The 14681-nt window shown below is 39.9% G+C and overlaps 2 protein-coding genes across 3 annotated transcripts; both read left to right on the plus strand.

The window, feature by feature from the left end:
• Window positions 1-157: 157 nt before the first annotated feature.
• Window positions 158-5326, plus strand: psmd10 (proteasome 26S subunit, non-ATPase 10). Its single transcript, XM_084718686.1, has 5 exons — window positions 158-364; window positions 461-559; window positions 1800-1946; window positions 4493-4659; window positions 4832-5326. Exons 1-5 carry the CDS (start codon window positions 251-253, stop codon window positions 4983-4985), a joined length of 681 nt encoding a protein of 226 aa, XP_084574812.1. The 5' UTR covers window positions 158-250; the 3' UTR covers window positions 4986-5326.
• Window positions 5327-9313: 3987 nt separating this feature from the next.
• On the plus strand, window positions 9314-14648 carry xiap (X-linked inhibitor of apoptosis). 2 transcript variants are annotated; one of them, XM_084718687.1, is made up of 7 exons: window positions 9314-9637; window positions 11533-12097; window positions 12222-12321; window positions 12415-12493; window positions 13341-13380; window positions 13492-13710; window positions 13811-14648. In XM_084718687.1, the coding sequence occupies exons 1-7, from the start codon at window positions 9320-9322 to the stop codon at window positions 14002-14004; spliced, it is 1515 nt and encodes a 504-aa protein (XP_084574813.1). In that variant the 5' UTR covers window positions 9314-9319; the 3' UTR covers window positions 14005-14648. The 2 variants fall into 2 exon arrangements, with proteins under 2 accessions (XP_084574813.1, XP_084574814.1); XM_084718688.1 differs by having other exon boundaries at window positions 9315-9637; window positions 13534-13710.
• The last annotated feature ends 33 nt before the right edge of the window (window positions 14649-14681 follow it).

Genomic DNA, 14681 nt, shown 5'->3' on the forward strand with positions numbered 1-14681 from the left:
TTCCACATCCTCAATTCGTTCAGATTGAATAGTAATTGAATGATCAATAAAAGGACGAGAGGATGCAGTCTTATTGTCCGGCAATGCCACAGATGGTATTTTAATTTGAAGAGAGAAAAATCGACCCATGCGGAAGTAGAGTTCATAATTTCCTGAGTCATTGCTGCTCTGGTTCCAATCTGAAACGAAACATCTCCTGACCATCCCACTGAGGTGTACATTTAGTTTGACATCGAAAGTATATTTAATAATGGAGGGTTCTGTATCAAATGTGGAGGTCTGTAATTTTGCGTTCACGGGGGAGTTTGAGAAATTAAAACAGTGCATCCTGTCAGATAAAACGCTTGCCTGCAAAACGGACCAGGTAAGAAATACTACTTTATGTTTTTTCTGAAACAATGACAAATAAATCCCAATACCATACGAGACTTTCCACGTTTTCACAAAGGACTAATTTCAGGACCGCAGGACCGCGCTGCACTGGGCTTGTTCTGCGGGCCACACCAACATTGTGGAGTTTCTGCTTGACCTGGGAGTTGAAGTTAATCTGCAGGATGATGTAGGTCCAATGGCTCTTAAACTGGATTTACAGTTTCTCTGTGTAAAACAAAGTGTGATGCAGTGTTTCTGTCCTTTTAAGGCTGAGATGTCATTTAAAACTAGATAGGGGGGCCCTAAAATATAACATAGATATTTGTTGTCTGATTTATTTTTTTTAACATAACATAATGCAGCTTGTTTTTGCTTAATTTTATATTTGTATATGCAGCATTTTATCTGTATTTTATCCTCTTCTATATATAAATATAAAGAATATTAGAAAACATATTGATGTCAGAATTTTTACTCCCTAATAACAGTATTGGCATCAGCCCTCAAGATCCAAAATAATTCTACAATAACAAGTAAAACTGTGGCACAGAGTAAAATGAATACCTTCCTGAAATCAAATTACTGTAAGTAAGTAGTTTTGGGGGTACTTGTAGTTTTATTTTAATTTAATTTGTACTTTTGCTTGCACTTAAATTTGGATTACCAGATGTAATCTGCTTAGTTACCCTTAAAATTATAGTAGAGTTCTGAGTACAATTTGAACGAATGTTCAGACCTTTCATCTGCATTTTATCAGCCAATCAGGTGATCTGATCACAAACGGGTCAATGAAAACCAGGACATACTAATGACAAACAAAACAAAATGCTGCGGCAGCACATATTTGGAATAAGGATGTTAAGGAGTAAATAATTAATCGATTAATTGGCATTAAGGATTTAACCAATTAAAAAAAAATTATTCATGGGTATCTAATCAATAGTCATGACAGTAAATGCACCTCATTTGATGAATAAAGAAAATTAAACTTAGACTTAAAATAAGAAAAAAGACAAAAATAAAAAGGCAGAAAAAATTGTAAACAAGGAAAAAATTAATTGTGTTGTGTATCTTATAAATTATTAATGATTAATTGATTATTAGCAATTTAAACTATCGGTTAAGGAAAATGCATAAAATTTGCAACCCTAGTTTGGAGACGTGACTGTGATGTCAACAGTTATAACTAACTAATACTCTCAGTAGTTTTTGCAATGAATATTTTGTACTTTTAGTATTTTTCTAACACTGGCACTTTTGCTGGTAGTTGAGTAATATTTCAGCAGTGTAACAGTACTCTTTCAGTACTCTTTCCACCACTGCCTCAAACTGCCTCATCCACCCTTTGCAACCAGGAACTTCTCTGTATTTCCAATAGCCAGTTAGACAAAGTGGGAAATGACTTCATGTGACGTGTTACTCCCCAGGCTTCGTGGACCCCTCTTCACATCGCAGCGTCTGCAGGCAGAGAAGACATAGTGAGATCCTTAATATCCAAAGGAGCTCAGCTGAACTCAGTTAACCAGAATGGATGCACCCCTCTGCACTACGCCGCCTCTAAAGACAGATATGAGGTAATGTTCCCTGGTAACACAAACACTGGCTGGTAGTTTAATGAATAATGTTTCTATCATTTTGCAGTAGGTACTTTTAATTGTTCAGTAGGACAGTGTGTTTAATATGTGAGAGTAACAACACCATCTCAAAGTCAGTTGTATTTTTCTATAGCAGCACAGTAATAGTGTTATCAGTGCAGAACCAGATACTGCTTTATCAGGAAACGCCCATTGATACTCTTTCCCCTTCTATTTATGTGGAGCCAAACCATAACTTATCACATATTTAAGTGTTGTACGCTGTAAAAGAGGAAGCAAGACAGAGTGCATCGAAAACAACAAGCATATTGGTGTTATTGTGTCATTCATGGCATGAAAAGAGTTAAAAATACCGTGAAAGTTAAGACGGCAACTGGCATTAATAACTCAATAAATCGCCACTCTTTAGTGTTACACATGCAAAGTTGTTGAGCTGCATGTTAGTAATGTCACCAACGAAAACGTATAATTTAATCACAGTAACACTAACTGTATGCATTGTGTTACCATGGGAACACACATGCATTCAGCTGGTGAGGCAGCACATCGTTTTTTCCCCGTTTACTTCAGGTCAGCGGATCATCCACGCACTAAAAGAATGATGAAGCATCTATAGACTGCTGTAGGTGTATATTTTATTTAGTGACTAAAGGTCTAAATACAGTACAATCAATATTTCATCATGTCTCGTGATCGTTATTTCTTCTTCTTAAAAAAAAAACACAACTGCAGACCACAGACGGATGTTTCTAAGCTTGAGCCTGATTTGCTGCCATGTTTATTTTACACTGCTGGTATTACAGCTCAGAACACCGATTAGAAAATTGATTAGTCTACAGGTATTTGTCACGGATAATATTCCATCAATAAAATTCATTTCATTTTGATTTCCACTTCATTATGGGACAGAGTCAGACCTAAATGCAGTTTTTGAGTATCATGTTTCAGTAAGCTGTATCAAGTTTAAAATTTAAGAGCTCTTATGGGAGTTACAGAGCGCACATAAAGTCAATCAATACTTTTCTGTCAGTATTCCTCTCTTGTGCTGCTCCTCAGTGTTGCTTTTTGCTGTAATATTTGTCAAACGACGCACCAAGCGCTCCCTTTTATGAAAACACACACAGGGCCTGAAAAACAAAGTCTGGGTTAACAAAGAAAGTTTGGCTGCCATCGTGGTTCGGCCCTCGGGCCCTCAGGGGGCTGCACTACAAAGCAAGCTCCAAACAAGCAGGCTTTATAACAGGTGCCATGACGGTGGTTATCAGCTCTCTTTGTTAACCTAAGCTTTTCTCTTCAGGCTCTTTGTGCAGTCACACGTGAGGTGTGGAAATCATTCATGTTTTGGGGCAAATAAGTAAAGTAAAATGAATATTACTGATCAGATATTTTCCATAATAAATACGATAGACTAATCAATTTTCTAATCTGTGTTCTGAGCTGTAATATCAGCAATGCAAAACAGACTGTAGCAAATCAGGATCGAGCTTAATATTGTCTGCAGCTGCTTCATTAATATTTTAGTGTGTGGATGATCTGCTATGTAAAATTGAAAGTGAGGGAGAAAATGACTCTTCATCTCAAAAACTGAGGTTCCCGTGACAACACATCGCATACAGTTTGTGTTCTGTGAGTTTATGAGTGTACAGCTCGGCGGCTTTGCATAACATCCTCCCTCAGTTTACAATCTATATTTCTCATAAAGAACATCATGTGGAAAAGAATTAGTGAAAGAGTGACGCTCCTAATGCTGACTTCATCTGAAATTCAACTTATCAGACTCAGTTCCCGTTCCATTCCCATGCACTGGCTTATAAAAATAGGAACGGTCAGAGACCGTACACCAAACTCTGGAATGAGATCCCATATTATATTAAAACAATAACCTCTGTCACACATTTTAAACAGGTGTGCAAACGTACTCTGATGGAAGGACACACTATCTGCACACTTCATTTAAGTCCTCATCCCTTGTTGTTGTTGACTCTCTCTGTTTTGTGATGTGATTCTGTCTTTCATGTGCTGCAGAACAGGAACCCGTTTAATAATAGTAATAAATAAAATGAAAATGAAATGAAATGACCAGGTTATGAGTGACCATGGTGATCGAGCCAGGTTAAGAGAGAGACACTTTAATGACACATTTAAATTCCTTACCTAACAGGTCCGACATAAAGGATGTAAACATCCTGCACCTTGGCACTTTCCTTGATTTCAAATCTGGCCTTCTAACAAAATAATTGAAAAGGCCTGATGCACTATATATATTAGTATTTTGTATGGAATTTGAACACAGAAAACGACTTTGCTGTCTTTGCTTTACATCCCTCACCACTGCAGAGAGCAGCAACATGCAGAAAGCCACATGAACACGCAGCCTTACATGGAGTTCCACGTATAACCTGTAATGTTTCCATGAGAAAACCACGGAGCAGGATCTGAAAACGTGTATTTCACGTAAATGGGAAGTCCGTCAAGTTAAAAATAGGTTTCTTGTTAACGAGTAACCCAGGCTTCCCTTGTCATAGATCGCCCTGATGTTGCTGGAGAACGGAGCAGACCCCAATGCCACCGACAAGTTGGAGTCCACTCCCCTTCACAGAGCGTCCGCCAAGGGCAACTACCGCCTCATCCAGCTGCTTCTCAAACAGAGCGCCTCAACCAACATCCAGGACTCGCAGGGCAACACGCCGCTGTATGTGTGAATACAGATTTGTCTAATAAAACAGTGTGACTGATGGCACAAACATACTGTGGGCTGAACTGACTAAACACAAACCTTTAAAGGGTCAGTTCACCTAAATTGGAAACATTTATTTGCTTTCAGTGTTTTGTAATTTAAAAAGCATTTCTGTATTTTCCTCCAGCCACCTGGCGTGCGATGAGGAGCGCGTGGAAGCAGCCAAGGTGTTGGTGGAACACGGAGCCAGCATCTACATTGAGAACAAAGAGGAGAAGACCCCCCTCCAGCTAGCCAAGGGAGGTCTGGGCAACTTACTCCGTCGGATCGTGGAGGGTTGATGCATCCGCCGCCTTCCTGCTCGAATCCCCACCTTCTCCAAGTTGCATAATGAGAATTCTCATCCCATCCGATCCTCCCGTAGCGACCTGGGGTGACGCATTCGGACGTGTAACGGGTGGAAGTTGAGACAGTGCCAGGGAGAAAAGTGTGACTGTTCTGCGTCCTGCTCCTCTGATCGGGTGGTGAAATAGCTCGGACCTTAGGTACCTGACCGGAAACACTCTGCACTAAGCGCAGTCAACCCAACGCTGCAGACGATTTTTCTATGAAGTTTGAATTGTTGCTTAAATAACTAAATAAAAATCAGTGTTCAGCCTGTTAATAAAGTATGTTTGGGATATTTTTATTTGTTGTACATGTGAGCATCAGATCCAGCAAATGTCTTTTGACCTGCTGCCACCTTTTATGATTGAAGCAATCATTTCCCTCTTTACAGTGGACAGTGTTTACTCCATATTTGTCATTTTGTTCATAGCTTGATCCATTGGTTCTCTTCAGTGTTCTGTTTAGATATTTTTAATGCAAAGTCAAATAAAATACCAGAATCAAAAACATTTATTTCTGCTATTCATCCATCTAGATAGTTTTAGAGATACTGACCGTAGAGATGTCTGCTGTTTCTCAAATATAATGAGACTAAATGGCTTGTGGTGCTCAAAGCTAAAAAAAAAAAAAAAAGCATTTTAAAAACTCAACAGCAATGTCTCTTTTTAGAAATCATGACTGACTTACTCAAGATAATCCACAGACTTTGTTGTGAGCAGTTTCATCCAGGAATTATTTTCTTTCTGGAGTAGAATCTACTAGAATTACCTTTTTTGAACTGGAAAGAAAGTAGTTCCTTACATGAGAGAGCTCACAAAAATTCTGTGGATTATCTTGAGTAAACTGGGTCACGACTTCTAGAAAGAGACACTTGTTGAATTTTTCAAAAGTATTTTTTGGCACTTGGGGATCACAATCAGTCCCATTATATCTGAGAGAAGGCAGACATTTCTACAGATAATATCTCCAAAACTCTGCAACTCACTCCAAAACCAAACTATATGAATAAACAGCACTACAGGCCAGAGGAAATATGGGTGTTTTTGATTTGGGAGTGAATTTTAACTTTAATAAGCACTGAAAATCTTTTTTTAGATGCCTTATTTCCCCTGAATGGTACACACCTGCTGATTGGTTGGAGAGAGTCATCACTAGGTTCCTGTGTTTTTTAAGTAGTCTTTCGTCTTCTGAAACAAAGTCCCTGTACTTTGTTTAACAGCCAGTCCCTCAGTCTCCTCCATTGTTCCTGTATTTGTGTCGTGTTGAAGACGAGGTCATGGCAAATTCGTGCTGCATTGCTGTGATGATAACTTAACAATCCTGTTGACATAGATGGGGGCACAAACTGCAGTGGTAAATAATTGTTAGTTACAGCCCTACTTTAGGTTGTTAGGGTAACATCCAGACAAACAAACTTACAAAAAGACTTAATTTTTAATCTTTCTGCACTTCAAATGGCATAAATTTTAGACTTGTGGGACATTTTAATATTCCTCATCAATACTGTAATACATCTTAGTCAATTTACCAACAATAAGTCTCTTTTTAAGTTTCTTATAATTAAAGTTAAGTGTTTCTTTTAGGTAACGCACCATCAGGTTCATCCTAAAAATATATTTTTAAATTCTTCAAATTCATGTTTACTTGCAAATTTGAAAAAAACACAATCTACGTACATCCGTAATACATCTTTAATAATATGCAATGTTTCCGTTGGTTTGAAATTAAAAATACCACTGTGTAATCTAGTTAACACACTGTGTTAGGAAAAGTTACAGCTCAGCACTAACCCAAAGAGAGTTTGTTTTAAAGGGATAGTTCACCCAAAAATGAAAATTCAGTCATTATCTGCTGACCCTCATGCTGATTGAAGGTCGGGTTTAGTTTTGTTAGTCCACAAAACATTGCTGGAGTTTCACAGGAAAACAGTGTTGCAGACTCTTCCAAACAGTATAAGTGAATGGTGACCAGTTTTCAAATATAAAAAAAAACAACAGATAAAAACATAAAAAGCCTTGAGGCCACATGCACATGGCACAGTGTGCAAATGGCATGTTGGTACTTTAGAAGACTTGGATTATGCCAGACATGTGGCATGGAGGCGTGTCATATTTTTCCAGCTGTTTTTCACATTTGAAAAGTGGTCACAATTTACTTCCATTGTTTGGGAGATTCTGCGACGCCGTTTTCCTGTGAAACTCCAGCAGCGTTTTGTGGACTAACAAAATAAACCAGACCCTCAATGAACTTTCATTTTTGGGTGAACTATCCCTTTAGGTTAGTGCCAGAAATAAAGGGGTTTTCCTCCCAAAAGAGGAGTAAATAGTTTCTTTAACCCACTGACAAGAAGTATGAACATGTGTGAAACAAGCGAGGCACATCTGCACTGCAACAGGCTGTGTGACTAATAAATATAGTGAAAAAAAAAAGATAAAATAAAGTAGTTCCTGTAAACTGGGTAAGCATTACACTTGGGGGTTTTATTCGGAAACCACAGCTTGGCGGGGACTGCGAAGGGGGACAGCGAAACCCTTCCGAAGTTCCCTGACGTCACAACGGTGGTCAGCTGGGTTGCGCACTGCGAGCTGCGCATCGCTCGAGCCCTTCGCTTTCACTTCCTGAAAGCGAGGTCACGTCATATTAAACAGTCCTCTTTAATCACTGGATTCTGCCGTAGGCGGTGTTCACACCAAGACTGAAGGGCTGGCGGTAAGCTACCAAACGGTAATTATTGAAGTTCTGCAGTTACAGATCATCAAATAACTTTTTGACTTAACTTACGTTAGCTAGCTAAGCTAAGCTAGCGTTTGTAGCTAGCGTCAGATTACATCTTCGCTATTCTGCTCACTAACCTCATGTTAGAGCTCAAGAGCACTTGTTAAAGTCCAAACCGTGTGTTTCTACGCCTCACTGGTTAGCTTACTTTTAGCCCATCACGTTGCTTCAGTCGTGTGAACACCGAGCTAACGTTAATGCAGTGTGTGTGTGTGTGTGTGTGTGTGTGTGTAGTTAGCGAGGTGTCAGCTGTCAGATGTAAACAGTCTGTTTGCGTTAATCTGCCAGAAACTGTGGTGCTGTTGTCTCGCTATTGTTTGACTCAAAGCTGCGTGATGTTTCTAGAGTTTGCGGGAGCTGTGGTTGCAGTTCAGTCATTAATATAAGTGATGGTGCGTGGATATCTGAGCAATGACTTGCTATCACATGGTTTAACGCCTCTGACGCCATGGTATAACAGCATTGTGCGAAGCAGTTTGACTGAATCAGATGCAGCGAGTAACTTTACAGATATCTGAGGTGTTGCCGTCTGTGAAACACAGTTATACCTGAGTGTTTTTTGAAATAATGCCAGCAGGAAACGCAGTCCAAAGATCACAGGCTGCTCCCCTCAATAAAGTAAACACGCAATCTTAAAGATAAGAGTAGATCACTAAATAGTTGCTGAAACAGTGCTGATATGCTGCGGTCACAACATTAAGTCTCGATCATGATGTGATATTGCTCAAAGATGTAGTTGAGTTTAAGTAACTTGTTTTGAAGCACACAACTAGTATATATTTAACACTACAGAAATTCTTTTCTGTACCTTTGCTGGGCTTGATTCTGCTTATGGCACACATTCAGTACAATACACAGTTGAAAATGATACACACGTGTTCTCAAAAATACAGAAAACCTTAGGCTTTGTGACAGCAGTGAAAACGTTAAAGTTCCACCCTCTAGAAAAATGTGAGAGCTGAATATGCCTCCCATGAAGTGTTGCGACATAATTACACTTATTAATGATACATAGCATGTTCCTTTGCTTGCTAAACTGTAGTGACACACCTCTCTAATGCTGATCTCTAGTTATTTGTCCTGCAAATCACATTAAATGTATTTATTATCAGTATATGCTTAACTGCCCCATACCATCCTTAAGGTGGAGTTAGTGCTGTGTCCCTTAGGCTTAGTGTGTGTTGTTGGGTTGCGAAGGGATAGGCTACACCCTTTTCAATACCAATGTATTGCAGTGTACTGGAGCCTGCCTCTCTGGGCCCATCCCTCACATGGAATATCCAATGTTTCCATGTGATTACAGTCTGGCTGGTTCTCTTAAAGGCACAGTGACACCATAAGAGCCTTCCAGCTATCCGGTTCTGATTTTGTAATGAAACTACATTTGAAGCTTTTGAAATGCATTGTATTGTAGGTTTACTGTCTTCCTGTGTTAAATGCTCAAAAGTATAGCAAGAAGCTATTTTTATTGCTTATCTTCAAAATGTCCATGCACCTAATACCTACAGCAAGCATGTTTTCCCTCTGTTTTATCTGCAGAAATTCTGTTCATCAAGTTAGTCCACTCTACAGTTTCCTGCCAGCTCCTATCATGTGTGATCTTGGAGAAGACCACAATTTGGAGACAGATCACTCAGATGACTTTTCCTTGATGAACAGTCGCCTGGAGTCTTTCCGGGGCTCCAGCCTGGCCCAGCAGGTGTCCGCAGAAAGACTGGCCCGGGCCGGCTTCTACTTCACCGGCCCTGCTGATCGTGTCCGCTGTTTCAGCTGCCAGAAGACTGTGGAAAACTGGTGCCGGGGAGACACGCCTGTGGAGAGGCACAAGGAGGTAATCACAATATTACTCAAAGACATAGTACAGTTTTTCCCAATTGTTTAAACACCATCCTGAAACTATAGCTCAAAATTTGGAACACAGAACTGAAAAAAGTTGTGTCAAAACTCCTCAAATCTCGTGCAAAATGAAACATTTATATATGTTTTGGCTTCATGTTGTCATGTTAGATATTCTAATATATAAAATTGTGTAAATATTATTTTCTTTTTCTTTCTTTTTAAAGTTTAGGTGAGTTTTTTGTTGCCATTTTCTAATACAGCACTATGAATATATTGCGTAAATATCTCATTGACACAATGATTGTATCAGCATGGGATACAAAACACATTTGTCTATCCTGTTAGCTCTAATTGGATTAAACCCACAACCCAGTTTCCCAGGGTTGCACTGTAAACTTGGTACTGCACCATTATAGGCATTCTGAAAAAGCACGAATGATATCTGTTTTGGCAAAACTCCAGTAAATGCACTGATAAGTAAAATGAGAAACACCACAGTAAGAAAATGTTTAGGCGCAGTTTTTCTGGGGATGTAATGATGAAGTCAGAGCACAAATATTAAAAAATAGCAAAGCAAATATCTATGTGTTACTGCAAAAAAGGAAAATATTCCGCTGACTGAATTGACCGCAAAAAAAAAATTTTGTCAGCCAAAAAAAATACAAATGTAAAGTGCAGTGAAAAAGAGATCTACATATGAATCACTTCACATCTCACCTCTGATCCTCACCAGACCAGAGGACCTAATCTACATCGATTGCGATGTTCTCCAAGTAGTGGGAGGGGGATTGTTCGGCACGGTGGATCCCCCTGGCATGTGTCTGCAGTGATGCCGCCACACGCCTCCTTCATTGCCTGTAGTAGGGCCACAAACTCGTGGAGTTTGCAGTCATGTTATAGCTTCCACCTACATATGGTGGGAGTTAGAGAACTGAAAATGTGAGTTCTGAGTTGTGCGCACGTTTCCTTTCCCCCCACGCACATCAGGGACACTGACAATGGCCCAGTTGTGATCATGCCCCCCCCCCCCCCACCTTTTCCTGGTCAAGTTGAAACCTGCTGGTCAGTTTTTTTCCCTAACACAGTAGAGGTCACATGAGGCCTCTTTTATGCTCTGACAAGTAATTGGAGTGTTTTGCCAATTGAGTTTGAACAGGTAAGTCAAGACTGAGACCAGTTGGTTATTAGGGTGTGGTGTTTGAAGGACAGTGTTCAGCGCTCAAAATTATGAATGTCCTGTTATCCCGAGGACAATAAAAGTAGCACCTGGAACACGAAGATATAGTGTCTGTCACAATTCTGTGACAGAACATTTAACTGTTAGGGGTTCAATTTTAAAAAATGTGAGGTGGCACCGGCACAAGCTCTACACCACATCATACGCACGCTTACACACTGTCATGGTGTTTAAAATGAAATTAAGTGTTTACTATGTAAATTTCCAACACTGTATACTCTTCACAGAGGGGTTTGCATTTACACTGTTTATTTGATCAAACCATTAAAAGTAAAAAAATAAACAGCAACTCAACCAGTGACTGAAAGAATAGGATTGGTTGTGACCAAACACATGGGGTGATTTAATTTTTTTGAAATCAGACACTGTGGGACACTGAGGGGAGTCCTGCCAGTATTTTCCAGGTAAACAAAGTGTACTCAGTGACATGCTTTGTGCTAGTTGTGCAAAAATGTGATATAGAATTTCTATTTGAGCAAAAACAATGGCATTGTGAAATCTGGGGTCTTGTTGTTGATACATGAACTTCAGGTTTTCAGATTTGTGTGCATGGTTTCATTTTTTTGTGTGTATACAGCGGAGAAAAACGTGATTGTTTTCATGCTTTTCTAAAGAGTTAAATCATACCTTCCCTCTCCCCGTTGTTCCAGGTTTCCCCATCATGCAGATTCCTCAGCTGCACCCACCGCACCAGTTACAACCCGCGTTCTGACACCACACTGACGAACGGTTCCACCTACAACGAAGAAGCAGAGGACATGGAGTATCGTTTGAGAACGGGGGAGGTGGTTGACGAGTCCACCTACCCAATGGCTCCTCACATGAGGAGCGAGGAGGCCCGGCTTCAGACCTTCTCTTCTTGGCCCTCCACTGCTCCTGTGAGACCCCGAGATTTGGCCCAAGCCGGCCTCTACTACTTAGGGGAGCACGACCGGGTGCAGTGTTTCTGCTGTAGTGGCATGCTGGGCGGCTGGGAAGCAGGAGACACCGCCTGGGGAGAACACACCAAACATTTCCCCTACTGCTTCTTCATCCTCGGCCATGATGTAGGCAACGTCCCATTCCAAGGGGGTGCAGAGGAGGAGCCCAGCAGCAGACAGCCTGCAAACGCTCGTGTCCATATGGGGAGCTTTGAGGAGAGGCTTGGGAGCTTTGCAGGTCTCCAGCACCCGATAGACCATGAGAGGCTTGCCAGAGCTGGCTTCTACAGCACAGGTAGAGCATTGGGGCTAAAGAAACATTGAGCAACATTTCAAAACTTTGAGTGATTTAATATTTTCTTGGGTATTTGATCAGAACTGTAAGTACAAGCAAGTTCAAATTGTTTGTGTCCTTGCAGGGAACGGAGACAGGGTGTTGTGTTTCCGCTGTGGCGGAGGTTTGAAAGGCTGGCAGCCTGAGGAAGACCCGTGGGAAGAACATGCCAAACACTACCCTGGGTAAGAACAACCATGCTGTTCATTGTCTTTTTGCTGTGGAATTTGGTTTTGTTTTAATACAATCATATGTTTGTTTGTTTTTTTTTTAATCAGATGCAGCTTCCTATTGGCAGAAAAAGGACCAGAATTTGTCAACAGCATCCAGCTACAAGATCCACAACGAAATAGAGCTGTAAGCATTCAGTGCAATCACACGCACTTGAGTAAAAGGTTGTTGTTGACTTAACCAAGTAATCTGAAACTTGTAAACCTCATCTAAAAAAGAAACTAGATTTCCTTATTCAAGAGGCATCGAAACCTGGTGAACACACAAAAAAGTAATGTTTTGTGAGACAAAGATACCTCTTCACAGTTATAAAAACATAAGAAATCATCAAAAGTCATCGGTTAAAGAAATTGGAAGCTTGGCATCAAAATCTGTGCAGATTTAAATACAACAGGTTCCTGTTTCAGCGTGAAATGCACAATAATGCCTATAACAAGCTGGAATTAACAGGCGTGTTGCTCTGGCAAAGTTATTTTTAAAACCTCAAAATAGAAGTGGAGGGATATTCTCGTCTCTTCAGCTGAACATACTGTGGACTGAGAAGTTTACACATATTTAATATAACCACTGAGTAGACTGATCAAAGACCAAGAAAAACAGGTTCCCAAAGTATTTACAACCCAACTGCAAGCGCTGTTGTAGTTCACCGACGATCTAATGTCAGTTATGCTTTGGGAAAAACTGGTTAAAAACAGTATTCTCCTCTGCCATGCAAAACTGTGGGGACATCAACTAAATGGAAGTTTTATTCATTTTATTTTTATCCTTTTGGGGTGTAAATTATTTCCAACGTATTAAATGTATTGCAGTATTAAATGTAATAGTGATTCTATACATTTAGTAGGTTAGTGTGCATCCTTTGGCTTTGTGGAAAAATTAGTATTTAAAGCTGTTGTTACCTGCAGTGATGTCACTCAGGCTTTTGTTTTACTTACGTTATTCTGAAAATAACTATGACCCTGTTTGTTTCCAGGCTTCAAGTCATCAGAATGGATTTTCAGGAGACAGGAATGGTAAATATGTACATCTTTTGATTTGACTACCCTTTTGTGCATTTAAGAATAATTTGAATATATTTAAATTATTGTTAGACACTCAGTATTTAAATTAACATAACTTCACAGAACAAGCAGTTACGTACACTGACGTTTCCTCTTCGTGTGCAGAGGTGTTGCGGTCCGCCATGGCTCAGAAGGCCATAGAGATGGGTCTGGAGCCCAGCGTGGTGGAAACGACCATCTTGGAGAAAATCAGCAGGACGGGCTCAGGCTACTCCAGCCTGGAGGAACTTATGGAGGACTGCCTTAACAACACACCACGGAGTGGCACGGCACAGGTGCAAGGTACTGTACAGAATAAACCAATATGGTACACAAAACAAATCTGTGATTTTAAACACGAGCAAACACATGTTAATCTTTTTTTTCCTCCTCTTTCTTCTAGATGAGGACCCACTGGAGAAACTCCGGAAGCTGCAGAGGGAGAAACAGTGCAAAATATGTATGGACAGAGATATTTGTATGGTCTTCATTCCATGTGGTCACCTGGTCACCTGTAAGGAGTGTTCAGTGTCGCTCGTCAAGTGCCCAATCTGCTGTGGAGCCATAACACAGAAGATCAAGACCTATATCGCTTAAGGGGATCACTGACTCTTTCCAAATGTCAATGCTGCTTTCTCACTATCTTTATAATATTGTATTTTAATATTAAATGTTAATAGCCTGTAATATATAAATATAAGGACAGTCCATTTGTATGTATATGAGAGTGAAAGAATGACTAAAAGTCACAAGAAAACAATATTTTCACAATCACCGACATGGCAAATAGCTGTTGATCATGAGGTGATATTCTAAATAGCCTGTGTTGATTTTCTTGGCTGTTAATGGGTACTGAAACCTGTAAATACACACTAACTTTGCAACTCTCTCTTGCCAGAGGTGCCTTGCTCTAGGTTTATGTACTCATGTCGTGTTTTATTTTATTTTGGAGAGTTTGGGACATGGGATGTAATATCAGTCTGTATACGCTTATGTGTCCTTCTCATCCTTTTTTCTTTTCTGGTGTTTTTAATGTTTTTGACTTAATTCTCTCCATGTTTGCTGCTCTGTATAGAAACTTAGAAAGGTAGTTCAGTGAATCCATTCAGACTTTGCTTTATAACTGGCACAATCAACTCTAGTTTTAGGGCCTGCAGTTAATCAGTGTGGTGTGAAATTATTTTACCATTCCATCATGCAATGTGTCAAGACTGAATAAATTTTAATAATTTGACATGAAATATGGTTTTCTTTGATTATTGTTGCATTGGGTG

The sequence above is a fragment of the Lutjanus erythropterus genome, chromosome 5, assembly GCF_056507025.1.
Source record: "Lutjanus erythropterus isolate fLutEry1 chromosome 5, fLutEry1.hap2, whole genome shotgun sequence".
NCBI lineage: Eukaryota > Metazoa > Chordata > Actinopteri > Lutjaniformes > Lutjanidae > Lutjanus > Lutjanus erythropterus.